Source organism: Odontesthes bonariensis, chromosome 6 (assembly GCF_027942865.1).
Source record: "Odontesthes bonariensis isolate fOdoBon6 chromosome 6, fOdoBon6.hap1, whole genome shotgun sequence".
Taxonomy (NCBI): domain Eukaryota; kingdom Metazoa; phylum Chordata; class Actinopteri; order Atheriniformes; family Atherinopsidae; genus Odontesthes; species Odontesthes bonariensis.
This window is the reverse complement of record NC_134511.1, coordinates 14715995-14738393: the sequence shown is the minus strand read 5'-3', so window position 1 is coordinate 14738393 and position 22399 is coordinate 14715995. Positions and strand designations below refer to the sequence as shown.

The window sequence follows — 22399 nt, the reverse complement described above, 5'->3', positions numbered from 1 at the left end:
GTGATTGGACAAGTTGAGAATGACTGACAGAAAGATGCAGCGCAGTATCTTCGCTTTTTGTCGCTATTGGCTGTCATTAATAGCCGCTCCTCCTCCAGACCACACACTATTGGCTTTAGGGGGTGGCTTCGCGGAGGAGCCGGGAAGTTGTAGTTCTTTACCGCAGAAGCACATCTGCAGGGCTGATTATCGTCCAATATGAATTAAACTACACGTCCCAACGTCATGGTACGAGCTCCCGTAATTGTTGTGAATATGTAATTGCGCTCGTACGACTGGTTGCTTCTTAATTTGGCGTAGCAAGGACAGACTGGTACAGTTGGTGAGGTGGTTGCTCGACCGGTGCTGTACGAGGATGTAAGCAGTAACGGAGACTATTGGACATACACAATAGATGCGTGACAGCAGGAACAACTGGAGAAGCTCAGTTGTGGACAAACAGGGTCAAGATATGCCAAAAGTTGATGCCTTGTGGGAAGATTTTCAGAAAATAGGGGATTCTTGTTTAGTTCAGTGGAAGAGCGTTGAGCTTTACGCGCACAAAGGAAGGTGCTGAAGATTTTGAAGAAGACTGAGGCAACTTCTGCTTTGATTGTCACTCTGTGTGGACTTTTGAAATACTCTCCTGTTTTCTTTGTTCGACCAAGGTTCCGAGGATGTTTCCGCTCTTCACTGAACGAGCCAGTGACTGACCTTTTACGCACGGGGGGAGGGAAATCATCTCTCGCACATTTTATTTTCGCGTGGATGAACTTTACAATACATTTCAATGATTCGAGATCTGAGCAAGATGTACCCGCCGGCTCGGCATCCGGTAAGTAGAGAGCATTCAAGGCAGATTGTCAAAACAGCGCAGATTAACAGCCGCGCGCCTGATGCGTAATCAGTTTAGATCAAGTTTTCGTGCCACTGCGCGCTCGCACGGACAATTGCGCTCATTGTCAAACTGCTGCAGCTGTATGTGTGTGGCTGTGAGTGTGCGTGGTTTAACGTGTGAGAAGACTGAGTGAAACCAAAAGGGCCATCATAGAGGCCTATTGTCAGCTGCAGTCCTGCCTGTGTGTGTCATGACACTGAACTTTGGTGGCTCAATTCTTCCTCTCTTCCTTCGCACGCTATTTGGTTTGGGTGAGGTCCCCCACCAGCCGGGGCAGCCGTTCAAGTTCACCGTCACCGAGTCCTGCGACCGGATCAAAGAGGAGTTCCAGTTTCTGCAAGCCCAGTATCACAGGTAGGAGTCTGAATGACACGCGTGGCAACATCAGCACATCAGCTATATAATTCCTTCTAAATATATATTTTTAACAGCTGCTAAAATATATAGCTGATTTTGTTTCATCTTGTTCATATTAAAGTTGCAGCAAGTGGTTGATTAACTAAGAGGGAAGTAATGTGATACAATAAACAATTTTACGTGGTAAAAAAACAGTTTATGGATAGGTTGAGACTGTTTCACTTGTTCAAATGAAGCAAAGCATTTTTAGTTGTTTTGTTGTGCGTTCTGGAGCTTTTGTTGAAAAAACTTTGCCAATCAGCATTGATGAGGATAATTAAGTTGCAATCTATAAACAACCCCATAATTAGGTTAGAGGTCGAGAAAGGTTGAAAAGTTTGGTTTCTGTGAAGCAGCCTTGCATCAGTCATATGTAAGCATTCGGTATGACCGGACTGTTTGGTAGTTGCATGATGCAATGTCATGAAATACCGGACAGAAGGTAATTTTTTTCAAGTTATGATTGATTAATGAAACATTGATAGTTTCACCATCTAGAGATGCTCTCCTCAAGCTCTCCTTACACACTAGCACTGTGGCCCTTGTTCGTCTGGGGTCCATCTATCACCAGCTAAACACAGGTAAACCCCATCGACCTTGGTATTCATGTCTCTCTGCAAGTGCAAGTGGTGTGAAATACTGTTTTACCCGACATGATGAAGTGTGAAATACGTTGCTACAGGGCAGAATCGTAAGCACGATACCAATGCATAATAATCGCCCACTTCTGGCCACCTTGTAATTATTACCCAATCACATGGTGAGATGAACCAGTGGTCCAGTTTTCTGGTCAATCCTGGGGCTGAACAGGCTGAACTGAGGATAATGAGCTGCATGCTTAATGCTGCAGCCACCCACATCAAACGCTTTCATACCAGTGAAATCCTAACAGGAAGGAAGAGGGGGGAAAAAAAGGGTGGATCGGGTATACACTATGAGAATACACCACAGGACAACGATTTATTGTCTTCACGTATTCTTTATTTGAGTCTTTAATCAATTTCTAGATCTCTTTATTTTTTTATTTATAGTCAAGCTATTATTTACAGAAAAGTAGAGACACTGGAGATGCAAAATTCTCATCCATTGTGCCAAAATGTTCTGCTCCTTGTAAAATATACATTCTAGTCACATTCTAAATGGACCTATGCATGAAAAAAAGTTTTATACATTACACACCTGATGATTCTCTCATTAGGAGATGCTCAATAACTCTTTGTGGTCATGAACTGAAGATTTCCTGTAAGCCACAACATTTTAAAGAGTTAAGATTTTGTGTAAAATGGATTCTCATGATATGGCTGCTTTTTTTGTTGACGGTGCAGTTTGAGCCTCCACTCACTCTGTAAGAGTATATGATGAGCTTTGTGTGTTGGTCCATTGATCCATTAATTACAGCACTGCACCTGCTGAGTAAGTGCCTGTGTGTGCAGGAGGAAGCTGTCATCCAAACATCTTTATTTTAAAATTTCTTTTTTCTTTTCTTGCTGCATTTAGATGTCAACATGCAAATTCGATCTCTTCAGCAACAGTGTCTCTGATGAAGTCTCACAAGTGTTAGCTTCATTTTGATACCAAGATGGTTTACACAGAGTTTGTAATTGCAGAGAAATACTCAATTAACAGTTCAAAGTAACAGGAAGCAGTACCTTACAGATGAAATATTCTGCAAGTAGCATCTCCACCTTCTGTTTTTTAATGTCACAGTTTCAACAAAGCATGTTGACTCTCAGTCAGATATAACACACTCAAAGTCAGACGCCGTCTCTGGTAATTTTTTAATGTACATTGTTTGTTTGCATGTGGCATGAGTTCGGTGCGGACATACTCTAACATTGCCTTTTATTTCCTGCCTCCTAGTCTGAAATTGGAATGCGAGAAACTGGCCAGCGAGAAAACTGAGATGCAGAGACACTATGTTATGGTGAGTCTCACTGACTACACATGCAGTCATTAACAGATTTGTGAAGTGCAGAAGAGGAACAGAGAAGACGAAGATCAAAAACAATGAGCAACCCTGTTTTTGATCCTTTTTCTTTAATCTTTTCAGTACTATGAAATGTCATACGGGCTGAACATCGAGATGCACAAGCAGGTAAGAAGCCTCTTTACGAAAATGTTGAGAAACATTCGCTGATTCCAACCGCACAGAGAAATGTGAAACGAGATCAACATGAGTTTTTATTTTAGGTTTGTAGATGCTGTTGGATTCTGAGATGCAATTCATTTGTCACTGCTATTAAGACCATTCCCGGAGGGCTCAATAGAAGAGACAAACTGCTGTCACTTTATGACAGTCTTGAAATTTAAGTTACTCTCAACCTTACATTTAAATACAGCCTGCTGTTAGACGTTTTGCTCCCCTTTGCATAACTACATGATTTTAACTATTTTATGCTCTTACCTCCTTTGCTGTTTCATATTCATACTCACTGCCCTTGATATTCTAGCGTTAGCATCAGTAATGGCCTGCACTGCACTTATATAGCACCTTTTAAACCCAGGTGTTCCACAAAAAGCTACACTGCTCATACACAGCTGGTACCACACACTGATGGTGGAGTGAGTGGAGCTGCCATGCAAGACTTGCCTGCCACCTGGAGCAACTTAGGGTTCTATGTCTCGGCCAAAGACACCTGAGTGTGTGGAGGTGCTGTGATTAGAGAACAACCTGCTCTTCCAGCTAAACTATAGGAGCCCTGCAGTCAAATAATCCTGCATTATACAGTATCTTGTTATCTACAGCTTTTGTAAAGATAGTTCCAAAATCCTTAAACACCTCCTTAACACATCTGATACATCGCTCTGTTTGCTACATGTTACTTGTCATATATGAAATTACTGTAAATATTTTGCTCCAAAACCAAGTAGTGGGTTACAGGTTAAGAGCTGATTAGAAAAAATGGTGATTTTTGTAAAAAAAAATCACTTCAGAGCAACAGAAACTTTTATTGTACAATTTTCTGGATTATTTAAGGAAATTTGTTGTATTTTCAGGGGTAACAAAAAAAAAACACACTCAAGAATTTGAACTCTCGCCTTATCAGTCCTAGTATAGAGTGGTCGGTTGCCTTGCAAGGATGAATAGTCATTTTGCATGCGAATAATAAATTCATCAGTTTAATTGAACAAGAAAATGGGCTGAAAAACGATTTGAGCCGACGTGGATTTGGCCTTTAACGAGCCTTTACATTACTGCTGCCTTTTTTAAAACACGGAGGGGCATTAGCATAAATGTCTGCATTAACCACACATCAGCTGCCACGATAAATGGACCACAGCTAACCAGCTACACATTCATTTCAACAGAAATGTGTGTGTGTGTCACTATAAAAGGAATTAATAAATGCATGGCCTTTGTCTTGCAGTGAGTACAGGTTTTTCTGTCGCTGTACAATGTGTTTACTTTGCTGTGTGTGTGTGTGTGTGTGTATGTCTAACAGCCCGTACATACTGCACATGTTGACTCTGTGTGTGTGTTTTCACGTGTATTTGTCTGTAGGCACATCGTAGTTGTTTATTTAGTTTTATATGCACTATTTGTGAATCTGTGCACAGTATTAGTTTGCTCACATTTGTGTGTGCGTGTGTACATATTGCCTTTTGTGTTTGCTTCCGTCTGACTGTGTGTGTGTGTTTGTGTGCGAATGTTGCGCACACATGCAGTTTTTTACCGAGACACTAATCAGAGCTGTCTGATGAATTACGAGGTGTCTACTATAAATCCCGGCTGCCTGCTGCTGTTTGTGTGTGCGTGCAGGTTTGTGTTGCGCTCGTACGGGCAAAACAGACAAAATGAGGAGCGGTAAAATGTGACCTGTAGCTCTGTGTGGTGGCGAATGATTTCTGTTAGGAAAGTGACTCCCTAATTTCTGTCTCTGTGTGCTGTGTTTTGTCTGTTTTTGTATGAGAGAGTTTTGGAGGCAGATCATTTTGACACTTACACCAGCATGTCTGGGAGTTAATGTGTGTTTTCCATTGTTGCATTCAGTATAGCAATGCAAAGTGTGTGGCTCGCTGGGCGGATGATTGGATTTAAGAGAGGGGTGGTGGTGATGTTTCTTGAGGGGGAGTTTTAAAGCAGTCAGCCTCCACTACCAAGTGAGTCGCTAATATTGCTTGTTTAGCATTTTCTAAGGGTAATAGGCCCATTGATTTTTGGCTCTGCTCTCTGTTTTATTTACACAGAGGAGCTCTGGTGCCCGGGGAGAGAAATGTACTGACGCTCGTTAAAGAGAAATTGACTCGTAGATGGAGGAGAGGACAGGCCGGGAAGGGGGGGGAGAGGGATAAAGAGGGTGGAGGGTATGGGGTGGTGTGGTGTGGGGGGGTGGAGTACGGGAGTGAGAGAGGACAGCTAATCAATTGCAAATTAGTGAGACTGAAAGAGGAATAAAGCAAGCGCAGGATGTGGGGAAAAAGGGAAGGAGGTATGAGGACAAAGTGGTGAAAGAAGGAAGTAATAAGATGTTTAGATACTGAAGACTGGCAGAGACTTCAATAAAGTCTGACAGGTAATTTCACTGCTGCAGATAGGGGGCCATTTGCCTCATTGTGAGGACTTGGTCATGTGGTGTTTTCTTTGTTATTTTGATATTTAGAATTTTTATATTGAGAGCACACTGGACCCTTTTAATTACTTCATTTTAAATGATAATCTGGTTTACGATTTTGAAATGAATGTATATACATATTGTAAGTATCTGCGTTTCCCACCAGTTGTCTCTGTAAATGTGCATCATTTCGATGACTTGGTTTGGAGTGAATAAAGTAAGCTGTGTAGAGTTGTCAGCAGGTGCTAGTGAAGGCTATGTTACACTTTGTGTAATCTACAGGGTAGTAGTCGCTAACTGGAAACAGTGTTTCAAACATGTGTCAGCAAGTTTGGGTTATCTTTATCCTCTGGAAGTGGACACAGCTGATGGTTTTCATGATCAGTCCGGTACGTTTTTTGCCTCATCAGAGCTGTTGAGATGTTCCTATTCGCACTCCTCAGCAACAGATAATCAACTTTTTTTTTTTCACATTTTGCTGTTTTTTCTTACAATCTTTTCTTGAGTGCAATTTTAAACTGCCCATCAGAAAACTGCTCCGATGCCTTACGTACTAGTGTTTGGCAGAGATTGTATGGCAATGTTAGATGTTTTACTTCATGGGACTGCGTGGGATTTAATTTTATCCTCAGTTCTAGTTTAAGATATTCAAAACCACTTTTTCATAAAGACTTGTTTCAGCATTAAACTGGACTACAATGTTTAAATTTGCTTCCACATGACATGCCGTCAGGTGGTGAATTGTTCCTTGACCGCCTCTTCTGGATTGATCATCCTAAGAATCTCCCACAGTGTGTGATACCATTGTAAACTCCAACAAGAGCTGCATCGAATCGACAACAATGTGGATCTTTAAACCGAGCATTTTATTTTGCTGCATGAGTTGTTTGTAGCGTGTCCACAGAGCACCTTTTGTATTTCCTCTCTGTTCCACCCTCCCATTCTAGCAGTGTCTTTCACACACTCACTCACATAGTCACAAGGGAATATAGCCTTTCTATGGTGAGGTCCATTAGGTGTATTAGCTGGTGGTGAAAAGTGGTGCTGATACGGTGCTTACAAAACTCCACAGGGGAGATGGACATTTGATCTTCTATTTGACCCAATCTGACTCCAGAGCTCCTGCCTGATCTAATTTCATTGTTGTTAGGAGTTAAAGTGGCACTATTTGAGTCGGCTCTTTTATTTTTTTTACCCACTGTCAACATATTTGTGCTACTGTGGCTTGCCACTTTATACCATAATCGAGCAATTCAAGACAAAAATTGGGTTTTCTTTGGTAAATAATCAAAGTATATTCAATGGCAGTTTGTACAAACCCCCTGTTTTGTTTGTTCGATTCAGTTAATCAATCACATCGCACCGTTTGTTGCTCCTAAAGCTTGATGTCATACAACTTCTTTGCACTGATTTGTCGCTTTTCTCACTGAAGAAAAATTTCTCCAGGGGCTCACAAATAGGGTCAGAGATAAATTCAGTGCTAGTGATCTCACCTCAGAGGTTGTTGCAGCTTTATGTGACCACAGAGTCCTCTAAACTGGCAATACGCTCCATGGATCAACCTGGTCGAATCCTAACCTTAGAGGACTCTCTGCTCAGTCGTTTCTTATTATTTATTCACTGTCAAGCCGATGACAGGACGAGGTCGTAGCAAGTCTTTTTCATTGCTGAAACTAATTTCCCACATCTGAAAAAAACTGCTGTGCACTTTCTGAGGGGAAAAAAGGAGCACTGCTTTTTTTTTTTGCTTTGCTCTCTGTAGTGCAAAGAGGCGTGTTGGCCAAAATCGCTGACATCCCTGCACTCTGGCCTACAATCAGGATGGTTTGCCACTGATGTAAAATGTCAGCTGAAATTGGTTGTGTTGCATGGAAAAGCACCCCCGTTTCCTTTTCTGCTCCAGTGCTTTTGTTTCTATTTTGATGCCAACATCTCAGGGTCAGCTCTTCAGGATGAATCAACTGGATGCTTAGGTTAATATTACTGAGAGATATTTTAATGGCTTAGCGCTGTATAGCCCATTTCCTTCAGCATAAGTTTGATTATTATCAGTGTCATCATTGTTGAACATTTTTCTGATTTTGTGAGAAATTATTTGGTCCATAGTCTGCTAAACGAAATGCTGGAAATCCATTTGGCTTGAGTTCCATTGTTAAACAAAGTCAAGAGTTTGCCGAATGATTTCAAGATTAACCTGTAAAAATGTTTTAAATAAATTTGATGGTTTGTAAGACTTTTGTTGCACATTATTTCCCTACTTCAGTCAGGTCCCTAATCCCACTTAATGTTACAGCGTTTAACATTTAGGACAACAGTTTGGCACAAATACAGTTTGATATTAATGTAGAAAAAGATGTGATGGACCACCCTCCTTACCCCTGACTGGAGTACCCCAGAAGGCAAAAACCTTATACTAGGTCCAGAGTGGGCCTTTGATCCCACTTTGTAATTTGTGTCACCAAATATCACTATATCCTGTACTCAGGACCTCTAAGTGACAGGTAAAATAAAGTAAAAGGCCAATTACTTCATATTCAGTACCATTACTTACAGAGCTTAAATTTGCAAAACTACCAGGATCGTAGTTGGTTTGCAGTGTTTTTTGGTCAGATTTGTGACTCTCTTTCCTAATAGCCAAATCTCCATCTCAATCGCTGTGTAGCATCCACTTACTGTCTACTTAAACATACAATTTTAAATACCAGGCCAGATGAAGCAGTTCTTTCACTCACTCACTTCTTAAGCTGCAGCCAGGTTTGAGGTTATCTCTGAGCTGGATGATTTTTCTGCTGTATAAATATTGAGCACGGTCAACACTGAACACTAAGATTCCCTTGAGCAAGGCACTTAAACCCCAATAAGCAGCCTCAGTGGAGTGTCTCAGAGGCTAATAGGTATGGAAAGGCTTCTTGTGAAGAAGAGCCAAGCTGAAAAAGGGCATGTGTGCTGAGCACATCTTGCTTGTATAAAGATTAAATAAAAAATGAAAATGTCAGTGTTTAGGTTATCTTTGCGAGTGTGTGTGTGTGTGTGTGGCTGCAGTTTTGCTTTATTGGCAGGTAAGTTCAAGATCAATCCTTTCTGGGGTCCTCATCTACCAGCCAGCCAGTCAGTTTGAGTATATTATGTCTGCCTGAGGAGTGAATAAGACTTGACTTGAATAGCACGTTTTTCTTTTCAACTGGTTTTCAGCCTCCACATTTTGAGCACAAACAAACCTGCTCTAGCAAAATTGTTGAAATTGTGGAAGGACAATGTAATTGTGAAAATTGCATCTTTTATGCATTCACTGAGATTGTCCTAATACCAGATATGTCCCCATAGGGTCTTTGGTCAAACTGACCTCTAGTGATTGTGAGAGTGACTGAAACTTAATCGTAAAAATAGCATCCATAAGGGTAATAGTCGATTATAAAAGTAATGTTTTTAGCTCTGATCACAACCATTTTCTAACCTTAATCCTTAAGTTATTGGCTAAATCCAACCAGGAAGTTTTGCCATAATGAGTTGTGTTTATATGTAATCAAGTAAATGCCAACCAGCTAAATACCAAAAACCATGTATGTGTTGTATTTAAGGGTATAAACAAACAACCTATATGATCATATGAATCGGAGGACATGTGCTTCCCAACCCCTGACTGAAGGCATTCAATTTTTGGGTTTTCTGTCCATCTGTGCACATGTATTTCTGATTTATAGTATGAGCAATGCTTTGAGATAACTCCGCTCTATTTGTCTATTTTGTCATCTCTGATAACAATGACTAATTATGGCAAATTGCAATGATCAAATCTTTACTTTAAGTCACTTCTGGTCATTATTCAATGCTATGATTCAGGAGCTGCAGGAAAGATGGCAGCTCGATAAGTTGTCTGAAGCGTACAAACAGTGTTTGATTAATCAAGAAAAGAATAGCTGCAGCCCTAAGTGGATTAGTGCTTTATGGGCATCCATTTACCGAGTTACCAAATATTTGATGTCCCAATTACTTTGAACTTCCCTATTCCCATATAAATATACCTTCTGCATATATTAACGCTATGGTGTTAATCTCGAGAAGAAATACTGTGAAATACAAATGGAGCTCTACACACTTATTGCTAGAAATAAAGAAGACGAAGTTCATCCCCAGGTGCCTATTATTATGTGTCTTTTGTCTTTGTTTATGTTTGTATTTCACTTGCACTGCTAGCCTTCCCTTAGGGACAGTGGTCCAGGCAATTTCCTGTACAAAAATAAAAAAAAAAGACACCTGACCTGGAGAGAGTGAGTGCTGTTTAATCTTTAAAAACCAAGCCAGGTTTGGTTCAGTAAAAACATCTGATGAATACAGAGAAGGCTGTGGATCGAGTATTGGCTATGCCTGTGTATGTGTGTGTCTGTGTGTGCTCACTGTTGTGTTGATGTGTATGTTGCTGCTGCAGTGTTGCTCGTGCTTTAAGCTGAAGGATTTATTTAAGTGTGTGATGTGGGTTTGCTGTCATTGCCTCAGGGGGCGTCTGTTAACACTGATACCAAACTTCACCTCTTCCAAGGTTATATACATGTAACAAGGTTAGAGAAGCGGCTCCTTCTGTGTTTCCGTTGGACTTGGAGGATTTATTTCATTCACGATGCCTTGTAATGGCTTACATTATCAATGGTGAAGTTGACATGTTTTTCTTCAGTCGTCAGCTCAGGTGGACTTACCTTTGTACTTTCTCAGGAAGGCAAAGTCCAGAGTGTGGAATCCCACCAATGGAATAAACCTTCAGAGATACTGATGTTAAAATATATAGTATCCTTTAACTGATACTGGATTTCTTTAAGCTTGTTTTGATGTTTAAAACTTTTATGTTTTTCAGTAAAAAAAAAAAAAAAAAGATCAGACACCAACATATCGGCTGACATCTTACATAGGCACAAAATACAAAGAGTATATCTAGAAATATATAGTTTTGCATTTTTGCAATTTATTTGTATTGATATATGGAGGACTGATAATTTTTGAATGGCTTAGACTGTGCTGGGTTTTGTAAGCTTCAGTGAGATGTATTTGTGAATATTCATAGTTCTAGCAAAGAAATGGGGCTGATGGATGGGATGAGTGAAGGATTTTAGTCATGGTTGATAACTTAATTTTGTCCTTTCTAAGCATGCAGACTGTTGCAAATACAACATAAAAAGCAGCTGAACTGCTGCAGTTTTCAGGCAATTTCCCAAATGAATTTATCTGACATTCCTGTTCTTATTGCATTATATACATATGACTTTAGTTTAAATCTTGCCTGTGTATTTGTAGTCTGCTGCATGGTCAGTGCTGCTAATTTTAAATGAAGATGGACTCGTTGACATTAAATGTCCCTACATGAGAAGAAGTACAATTTTTTGATTGAATTATACTGAATTACAGTGTCTTCCTTCATTGGCTGTTTGGTCATTTTGTGATAATGCGTACATCTTGTCTTATGAACAGCCAGTCAGCTGAAGCAGATGACTGCCTGTTGACTGTTAGTACCACTGAATGAAAAGTTCACAACACATTTATTTTGCTTCTGGGGGAGCTGAGCAGAGCAGAGCTTGATACATTTCCACCAACTTGACCAGACTTCAGTTCGCTGTGATGACCACAGTTTTAAAGTTGCTTGAGATGAATAAGCTTACCAGAGCACATTTCTGCTTTAGGGCAGTGACTCAGACACAGTACACACCCAAATCTTTATTCAAAGCAGTCAGGGGATGAGCTATGTTGTGCGGATTGATGCTATGTTTTACATGGAAGACAAATGCAGTAAAATGGAACTTTCAGTTATGTGGCATTGATTGATTACAATCTTTTTTTTAAAAGCTGCAGATGTTACAGAAGTATAACTTAGTGAAGTCCCTTAGTACTACAGTTGAATACTAAAGTACTACAGCTCTTTCTGGGGAAGGAACCAGATTTTTCTTTGTTTGTGGTACAGGCTGACAATTTCCACTTAGAATTTTCTCTCATGAGAGGTGTAGACAACAGGGAGTCTGAGTCTTAATGCATATTTTCAAAAGAAGAAAAAAAAACACTTGATAAGGTTTGGCATTTATTGTATGCAGCAAGAGAATGCCAGAACATCTTGATCACATATAACCAAAAAGCTGAATTGCAAGGCCAAAGCCTGATTGAAGCAACTGAGGAGGGTTGCTCATGTATTCTGAGATGTATTTGACATTAAAAAGGTGAAAATGTAAGGAATGCTACTGTAGCTCTTAGAAATAGATCAGTTGAAAACTTGATTGACTCATTTGTAGCATATGTTTGTTGGAAATTGTACATTGTTGCGTTTTCTGTGCGCTGCTCCTTCCAGAGATCATGCTTAAACCAACCAGAGTGTCTGCTGCTAAAGTTATTTTTTTCCATGCACTTTTTCTGTAGATCAAGTGTGTGATGGTTTTGCCACTTTTTCAGGACTGTTGCTTCTGAAGTTATCCTAGTGTTCTTCTCTTTTTTTTTTATTACAATCCATTGACCAACATTCCTCAAATTTAGAATTAAATTTTTTTTTCCAGATTATAGATCAGAAGACCTTTTTTTCACGCACACTAAGAAGGTTTGGTAAAACTCTGTTACTGTTAGCACACAAGGGATGAGATGATTACCAAAAAGGCATAAATATATAAGATTATTTATTTTCATCTTTTACAGGTTAAGAAAATGATAAATAAAGGGAAAGAGACCTTATCGTAATAGATGTTTGGTGACCCTTAACCACTTACAAGTGTACAAGTATAAGAGCTAATAATCACTCTTAGTAGCAGCCGAGAGTTTTTCAGTCTTCAGTTTCACTTCACTATTCATCCTGCATAAGGCCTCTGGTTCTGCTACATACCTGGGCGGTCTTGCATGCAATGTTCCTGTGAGGTCTATCCACAGAGTTTAACTGATGTTAACATTGAGGTCTGTGAAGGCTTTGTCAGAAGCTTCAGCACAGTCATCATATCCGGTATGTTTAGATGTTCATCTGCAATCTCCTGACATAGAATTGGCTTTTATTTGCCTCTCTAGTAAGCAGTTCTCCCAGAAAAAAAATATTATTTCTTTCAGACCCCAATTTAGTGTCCAATTTTTTTTCAGCTGATTCTACTGTATTGTAGAATCATCTACCAAAGAAATAGGTACATGCCAACTCTTCGTTGTCTTCATACAGTCTTTTTCTGCTTGGCTGAAATCATTATTTTAATTTTTCAAGTGCTAAAAAGCTGCATAGAGAAGTCTGTGGCAGCTGGTCATTGGATCAAGATTTGAAAATACAGAGTATTTCTAAAGCTTTGACATGTGCATCACCTGGCTTTTACTAGTGATGTCTATGAAGAGGTCAGAGTCTGTCTTTTTCTTAATGATCTTTTCCATTTGATACTAATAAATTGTTCGTAAGAAAAAAAGATCAAATGCCATAGTCTAGGTTTATGATGTTAAAAAGATTGCTGCATCTTGACCTGCAAGCCTTTTCGATATCAGTTCATCTTATACTCACTGTAACAGAAATGTTGACCAAAGGGGCCCATAGTTTTTGTAAGGTCCTCATATATATATATTTAAAAGAAATAACATGGACTATTACTTTGATATAAAACTGAGCTGATTTGAGGAGTAGAGGGTATTTGAAGAGGATGATGACGCCTTCTTGTCTGCTTGCGAATTAGAAGATGATTGTGTTCTCTGCGCCCACCCCTTTGTCTTGCAGGCGGAGATCGTCAAACGGCTGAACGCAATCTGCGCCCAAGTCATCCCCTTCCTCTCTCAAGAGGTAAGACTAAAAAATGCCTGTCACTGTGAGTTAAGAAGGAGGTGGGTGAGAGTGAGAAAGGGAGGGAGGCATAAAGACAGAATACAGAGAAGAAGTAAGTGGTGGATTCTTAAGCAAAAGAGGAAAGCATGGGCACACATGCATGCACACGCATACACACACAGATTATCCTGGGCTAATCCTCCCTGCTCAGGATAGGCAGATATGCTCTGAACTTATCAAATGTCTCCCACTAACATATGCAGGAGCCAGCGGCTGAGTGTGTGTGTGAGAAAATACTTTTTGTAGTGAAATATATTTTATTTGTGTGCACCAATGTGGTGGGTGTGAAGTGTGTTTTACACAGCGTGTTTATTATGGAATCTTGAGGTGTGTGTGCGTGTGTGTGTGTGTGTGTGTTTAGGTGATAAATCCTCCCTCTGAGGAGTTAAAAGTGTGTGTGCGTTGAGGGGTGGGAACAGCATGAACAAGTAAGTGTGGACTCCAAAAGCTCTCCTCCAGATTAGCCATGGATTAGGAGGGTTTAGGATGGATTAGGAATAATGGCATTAGATTGCGGTGCTGCTACACAGCCCTGAGGCCCGCAGAGAGGGGAGGCAGGGAGAGGAAGCTGCTTTGTGTTGATGCACAGCTTTGTTTACTGTGTGTGCATAAGAAATGCAACACATTCATAATATTATTGTGCAGCAAATCACATCGACTGTGTCTGCATACGCTCACGAGGTCTAGGTTTTATATTTTCATTTCTGCCATCTTCTGATATTGTTCCTTCACCTACATTAAAATTACTTTGACAGTAACATTGTTGTCCCTAATACGACGAGTTTTCGTTAGTTCACAAAAGAAATGCTTGAAGTTAACTGCATTCACAAGTAATATTGAGTAACATAAACAAAAATAGCAGGATAACAGGACAGAGTCTAGATTACGGATTTTGAATCTCGTGCCCATCCTTAGATCAGATATTTTTGTCATGTTCATCACAACTTGTTTGTCTTACTTGATTTTTGTACATTAATTCTCTCAGCAAGTGAAGGAATTAAGGAATAAAGTCACGTTTTGATATCAGTGTAGAAATGTATTAACTGGACTGGCATCTAACTAAAGATCCAGTCCCGGGTCTCATCAGATTTATCTGTACCAGAAATCACACTCAAACATTTCATCTGATGATTCGTGCCAGTTAAAAAAAAAAAGAAAAAGATGATTCATTTGTACACAGCACAGGAAACAGTAGAAAATAGAATGTATCTATATATATATAAAAAAGGAAAAGATTAATACTACTACTGGTACTAATACTAGTACTAATACAACAAGCTGCCATCCTATACAAATGGAACTGCAGCCATGTGTGTTTTGGTTGTTTGTACATGGTTATAAATGAGATTGCAGCAAATCTTTTGGAGCAAAGAATTGCAAGACGAGTAATTGTCCTGCACACATTTTAAGAAAAAGATATTTGCCTGTGTGACAGTATTTTGAAATAGCATTTGCTGATGAAATAAGATTTTTTTTAATTAGAAAAAATACAAAATCAGGTTTGGGCTTTGGGGTCTGAATGATGGTTTGAATAATATTTCAACAAGGAGAGTGAGTTGAATCCAAATTTGAAACCTTTACGTAGGCTAGCTCACAAATACTTCATCATTTGTCAAAACTCAAAGCTAATCAATAGGGGCCTCTACTGCACATTCAAATCTTAGGGAAGCTTCAGTGCTTCAAGAAGAGGGTCTTTATGTTACCTCAACTGAACAGTTGGAATCTTTGTGTTCACCACAGCCGGAAAATCTGTGACCATCATGACTGAGCATCTAATAAATTTTTTTGTTGGCATTGTTCCTGTGGTTCCAGCAAGTAATTTTAGCAATTAAAAAAAAAAATGTTATGTTTACTTGGTGTATTTCTGTGATAAAAGATTGTCCTAAGATTCAAATGTAAGCTGAACTTTCTGGCACAGTTTCAAAAGCCAGTTGCTGTTTCATTTTCTATTTATTTTTTCTATTAACAGGAATGCACAGAATGAGAATTTTTATTAAAGCACTTCACTAATGCTGTGTCAGCCACTGTTAGATACAAGCTATCAAACAGCATGAAGTAACCACAGAATACTTATTGTTTGGGTGCACCTGCTAGATGTGCAATTTGGTGCTCAGAATACTCATCATCTGACTTTGACAGAGATTCAAACATGTGGCTCAGTTTCCAATATATCTTAAACAGAATCATGGATCACACATGCATCAATCAGTAAAATGATGCAGACTTTGAACGAGAACATCAGACAGGCATCCAGTTCCATTTGATGTGCACTGCTCCGGGGCTGCCAGGTGGTAAAATCAGGTCAGAACAGCCCAAAAACAAACTTAACAAAAGAAATCAAAGTATGTAGAGCCAGAGATTTCCAGTAGAGAGTACTGCAGCATGTGTGGATCCTGATCTGTGATCATTTTGATGGACTTTGAGTATTATCAAATTATTTAAAATATGATATTAGATGGCATGCATGTCATATGCATGCAAAATATGTCAAAATATGTAAAAAAAAAAAGAACACTTCAAAAGTAGCCCAATTTCACAGGAAAACGTCCTACCTTGTAACTCTGTGCTACTCCTTCAGTACTCTACCTGGTCCAAAAAGTAGTGGGGGATGGGATACCGTCCTGACAGACTTTCTCAGTGAATTCTGTTTTTGAGCAAGCACAACTTTAGAAGTAGTTCTAAAATCTCAATCAGGCATAATTAAGCTTGTCTATTCAAATTTAGCAATTACTGACCCAATTATTCAATGGATGAAATCTTACTATCAATTAAGAAATATATGTATAAACAACGGTCATATTTTCCCTTACAACCTCACACTGAAGCATTGAATGATCCATTCACTTTACAACCAGCACAACAAAAAGGAAATTCAAAGATTTTTATGTAATATATATCAATGTATTGTCAGACAGGTATGTTTTGTTTTGGGAATGAAGGGCACACAGGTGGAGGGGGAGGAACAAACAGGTGGGTGCTTTATTTGTATTGAGTGATGCAGTGTCAGGCTAGTTGTTCTGCTTGTTGTTGTTGGAAAGCTTTCTCAGTTCACTGAATCCTTGCAGCCATCTGAAGGAAACACCTACTGGGGGATTTACTGTAAATCTGCAGCCTGTTTGCCAACATTAAATCAAGGAGCTGACAAATGATAACAAGCTGCAACAAAATGACCCCTTACAGCGCCTTCCTTGTATTGCAGGAGCTCGTTAACACATCGTGACCTCCCTTTTTTTGTGCAAAAACTGCTGCAATATGATCTACAGTGTGAATGACTGAATAGAATTAAGACTGATGGCACCAAATGTTAAGCTTTGCCGCATGTTCCACATGTGATTTTATATTAAAGCAGAGCATGCTAAAAGTGTACTAGTTTAAAGTGAAGTAAAACACATCTACATTGGTTGAGATGATATAGTTATCTATTAATTGATTTGTGTTGCGCATTCCAAGTGTCTAATTATTAGAACTAGTGCTGCTAATAATATCATGAAAGCTATTTGAAAGTCGTCATCATAGAGCTGGATCTTTCCTTGTATGCGAGTCACGTTCAGGCAGGTTAGACACAGTGAGCAGAGGTGTAGCTGAACTCTATGGTCAGGTTCATTTCCACACCTGATAAACTCTTTCATCTCTAGTTTACTTTGATGTTTTGCGCTCCTGGATGAAACTTGCTGCTATTTCTCTCTATCAGGATCTGTCTTCCTCTCTGTACCCTTTCTATGACATTACGCCGTTCGCTGTCTTTCTCTACATCTTCTCTTTCTCCCTTTATCTCTCGGATGATGATTTTAGCAGCTGCAATGTTTTGAAACGTTAACAAAAATGAAAGTAAAACATACAAAAACACAAAATACATAAATGATGTGATCATAGCTAGTTTGTCATAACCTTCTTAATTAAAAAAAATGAAGAAAAGACTTGTATGTATGTATCATACATTCTAGAACATGCTGAATGCTTTTTTTCTAGAAACTCAGGCACAAATTTCTCCCTTTTCTGTTCAAGTTGAGCTCAACCATCGCTCTGCATGTATTAAGTTAGAAGAGATAGAAGTAGACGGTAGGAAAATAAACTGACAATCGTTGTCGCTGACCTCCATGAAGCTTCCTGCTGTTTTCTCTGTTTTCCAACTCTATTGTAGAAATACCAAAAAAGGAAAAAAACAACACAAATAAAAGAAAAAGAAAGGCAAACTATTGGCAATGTGACAAAATATTCAGTCTGTTTTTTATAACTGGTTTGCCCATGTTTAAAAAAACCCAACATACAAGTGTTCATTTTGGTGTGAAAAAGGCATACTGGAGAATATGGGACTTGGATTGATTATGATGCATTCTTTTTAATGTGCTTGAGCTACAAGTTCAAGTTCCCATATGTGATATTTTAAACCTTAATGCAAGCGGCAAACCCCTACTTGCTTTGTGAAGAAATACCATTGCACAGAGGGATACGATTTGAGTTCAAACTGGCCTGCTTTATCTGAGATTGAGAGGTTCGTGCTGTTTAATGGGCTGCACCTTAGATTTCAGTTTCAGATTTGGTTGATTTATTCTTGGAGATGCTGCTGCTCAAGCGAGAGACGCAGTAGTTTCCTAAGTTTGTATATTTTCCCTGTAATTGACAATAAAGTTCTTTACACTCACATGTTGGTGGAGCTTTGACCTCTTTCAGGATTGTTCTCTCTCATATGTGTGGGGAGTTTTCACATGCATTCTTCTCATCCTAAATTAAGCTTCTTCTTTTTCTGTATTGTTTCTCTCTTTTTGCTGCAAATTTTATGCTGCCTTATGCCAATCCATAGCCCGGTTGTTGGGGATCATGGCTACCATGATATTTAAAATAAGCTGCTGTAGGGAGGTGCTTAGACAACCTGTGTGTGTATTACTGAAATACTGTAGTACGGTTGTCCTTTCTGCTAAATATTTTAATTTAACAAATCGTTCTCTCCTCGTCTCAGCCACTGCTTTTGGAACTCACTCTCTGATATTTCTTATTTGTCTGTCTCAGCATCAGCAGCAGGTAGTGCAGGCAGTGGAGAGGGCCAAGCAGGTCACCATGGCTGAACTCAACGCCATCATAGGAGTGGGTGTATTGCACACACGGGCACTCACACACACACATCCAGACAACATTTGCTTCAATGTTGAAAAGGTGGTAGACAGATTAATAGCAGCAGAATACCGGGAAGAGGAAAGAAAACTGAAACTGCTAAATGAATGTAAGATGTGTAGAATGAATGTGTCAGTAAATGCATTTACAAAAGCAAGGATTGGTGAGATTATTTTGATGCAGCTCTAGCTTCTTAAATTATAAAAGGCTAAAAAACTCTCCAACATTTTGTACGTTACTTAGTCCATATCAGAATACTGGGTCAAGTTTACAATTGAAACAATAGGTCGTAATGAAAGATTATCTTGTAAAGTAGTTGAATTTTTAGAAAAGAAAACACCTGTGGAGTGTCTTCTGTATGGGAATTTATCATTCTAATTTGTCTTAGCACAGTTAATGTTAGTTGTCACTATTTATCACAAAGAGCTTTTATGTTTCAATTAATAAAACCCTCTTTGTATTATCCTCTGATATGCAACACCAGTCAGGCTAAAGGCTAAATGTTTCAAGTAGCACGTGGTCTCCTTCTAAGGTCCTACCCCCCTCCTTCAAGCCCTAATTAGCTTTATGGTGTGTGCTTCAGCAGCAGCAGCTCCAGGCTCAGCACCTCTCTCACGGCCATGCCATTCCAGTCCCGCTCACCCCCCATCCAGCGGGACTCCAGCCCCCTCTGCCCCCTGGGGCCAGTACTGCCAGCCTGCTGGCTCTGTCTTCTGTGCTGAGTCACCAGCTGCCGCTCAAAGATGAGAGGAAACACCACGATAACAACAGCGAACATGCAAGAGGTAAGGTCTGCTCTGTGCCAGATTGTGCAATTTCTGAAATGATAGGCATCGTAACAGTCACAATGGGAGTTTTATGATCACTATTATTGCTTTGACATGTATTTATGGGGCTTCAGTCCAACCTCAGTTAAAGTTCAGCTAACTGTTTCCCCACAAATCATTTTATATAAAGTCATCACTTAGAATAAATCAATTAAAGTAGAACTATGTCCCATTTTAAAAAAAAAAGTAAATGGATCAAGGGATAAATGTATATGACATGTCACAATGTCATTGTATAACAATTTTATGTTCCTTTTCATTCTGATGCTAAATCTCTTAAATATGTGGTAAATCGACACAAACTAAAGGATCCTAAAACTATTTTGCATGTCTTGAATAATCATCATGTGTACTGCTACTTAATCGTTTGTGCTCTGAATAAACAGCAGTCAAAACAATTAAAAAGTGGTTTGCCATTATATATATATTTAATTGGTCTAAATAGGGAGCAGTATGCAACCACCACGATGCCTCTTTTCTCTTGTACATAAAGAACGACTTTGAGCTCAAGTATTTAATTACCGTTGGTAGAGACTGCGCGTGTGCGTGTGATAGAAACCGTGTGTGCAAGCACTTAATTACTCTGTTGCATGCATGGCTTTGAGGGTTTTTGCCGTGCAGCCGAGCAGTTAACCTTACCCTGTAGCTGCAGTAAAGCTAACAGCTGCTAATGCTGGTAGTGCTCACCTGCATTAGGAACACAATCAATAAAAATGCAACTCCATTTCCAGAGTTCTTAAGAATGAATGAGTGCCTGCAGGGAAAAGGATTTTTTTTGTCTTTTATGACTTTAAAACTATGTTAAGTGGATTTCTTACCACATTCAATTTTGAAATTTGGTTACCAAATTAGATGTCACCTGACCACCTTGATCCCCCCTTCGTTTATTTCCAGCAACTGTTTTGGACAGTGTCCTCATTGTCAGTGTTGATGTAATTTAAGACAGACATATATCTAAATGTGATGATGATCTGTGACTCAGTTTAGTTTGCAGTCGTTTAATCACATGATGGCTGCATTAGAAAGATTTAGTTTTATAATGTCATGTTTTCTCTTTTATTTCAGTAACAGTGTCAGTGAAACGTATCTCAAAGACGATGCTGTAGGCCTTCGCCTGTCTTTTTATTTGCACTAACAGGGTGCATATTTTCCTTTTATTATGTCAAATGAGCACTAAGTGAGAGCAAAAAGCAAAAAAAGAAAATTCCCTTTTAGCTGAACCTGATGTGATTAGATTTCTCCACTCACTTGGTTATGCGTCTCATGACCACTCATGTTTTCTCGTTTTGTTTGCTGTTTTAAGCGGAGTCCATATGGAATAAGTTTGTTAAAACCTCCTGTTGTTTTCAGAGTTTATGTTTTCACAATAGCAATGTACAGAAAGCATGCATGTTAAAGGGGAACTCCGGGGCATTTGAAGCGCAATCCCATTGCTAGAGGTTGTCAAATACTGACAGTAGGACACAGACTGGTGCAAATCGGCGCTCCCTGTGCGGAGATTGCGCTGTTTGCGCAGCCTGTCATGCTAGCCAAATACGTGGTGGCTAAGGGGCAAGCGCTAAACCTTCCACGTAAAACAACAACTTGCACACTGCAGAAACGTCACACCACTTTATAAACCATCCGACAATAAAGTCACAAGCCTTACCATCAAAACCATATGCATGGTTCTCACATTACTGGCATGGGGATGTTACAAAACAACTTTATAAACAGCATGTCACTTACCGGTTGTCGGTATGCTCGCGCATGTGAAAGCCCAAAAGAGTCAATGGACGATACTCCCATATACAAAACAATTATCTTCTCTAGAAAAACTGCGTTCAAGTATTTAAAACATTACAACAATATTACTGGGCATGTATTGTTGTAATGTTTTAAATCGCCACACAGGGAGCGCCGATTTGCACCAGTCTGTGTCCTACTGTCAGTATTTGACAACCTCTAGCAATGGGATTGCGCTTCAAATGCCCCGGAGTTCCGCTTTAAGCTCTAAATGCTCGACAGAAATATTTATGTGGGAAAGCTCCGAAGGTCATTTATTCAATTACTCCCTCCTAATGATTTTTCGGGTGTAAACACTGATCTTCATACAGAGCAACATCCAAAATTCAGATTATGTCAGCATCGAAATTAGCAGGCATTTATAACTAATTGCCTATGGTGATATTTTCCACTGTCACTCAGCTCTAACTCTGAGCTGAGTGGCATTGGTTTCCACACCTGATGCCATCGTACACTCCAGTTTTCAGGTTACTTTTTATCTATATGTGCAAATTAACCTTGTATCCAACTTATTATCTTCTATTGTGTACACATGACGTATTTTTCAAGCACTCCCTTTAGCACAGTACCAATTTGTTGAGGTGGTAATTCTTGTGCTTAGTTGTTTTTCTTTTTTCTATTCTTGTTTTGTTTTGTTTTCTGTGTCAAGTTCAGCTGAGCTTTTAATCGAAAAGTTTGAGTATTGCACACGGAGTCTCTAAATTTTCTTTTAAAGACAATCATTCTTTCTTGAAATATCACTTTCAGGTGTTATTCATGACATTTTCAATAATTAATTGAAACAATTGCATGAAGAAAAATGTTATAGTCCCAAAGGAGGCAGTTGCTTACTTTTTTAGCTTGTTTCATTGCGAGTCTCAGTGGCCTTTAGCCATCACCTGCTCTAATTGGTGGTTTTGGTTAGAGAAGATTTGGTCAAACTGCAGAGCTGATCTAAAGTAGCTTCAACTTACTGTTTTAACAAAAAAGCATTTCATGTACACAACCTCCTGTGTGTAATCACGAGTTTCATTTAAAGGCAGCAGATTAAAGGACAGCTACGGCGCTG

General features: G+C 39.3%; 1 protein-coding gene across 4 annotated transcripts in view; it reads left to right on the top strand.

Moving 5' to 3' along the window:
* Positions 1-317: 317 nt before the first annotated feature.
* Positions 318-22399, top strand: part of LOC142382060 (transducin-like enhancer protein 4) — a 38455-nt gene continuing 16373 nt past the window's right edge. The window contains exons 1-8 of one of the 4 annotated variants that reach the window (XM_075467510.1): positions 318-549; positions 648-814; positions 1134-1231; positions 3134-3197; positions 3324-3368; positions 13526-13588; positions 18638-18712; positions 19323-19524. In XM_075467510.1, the coding sequence (XP_075323625.1) occupies positions 770-814; positions 1134-1231; positions 3134-3197; positions 3324-3368; positions 13526-13588; positions 18638-18712; positions 19323-19524 (592 nt within the window). In that variant the 5' untranslated portion in view covers positions 318-549; positions 648-769. Of the gene's footprint in view, positions 815-1133; positions 1232-3133; positions 3198-3323; positions 3369-13525; positions 13589-18637; positions 18713-19322; positions 19525-22399 lie in introns of all 4 variants that reach the window. The other 3 variants (XM_075467512.1, XM_075467511.1, XM_075467509.1) reach the window with 3 other exon arrangements.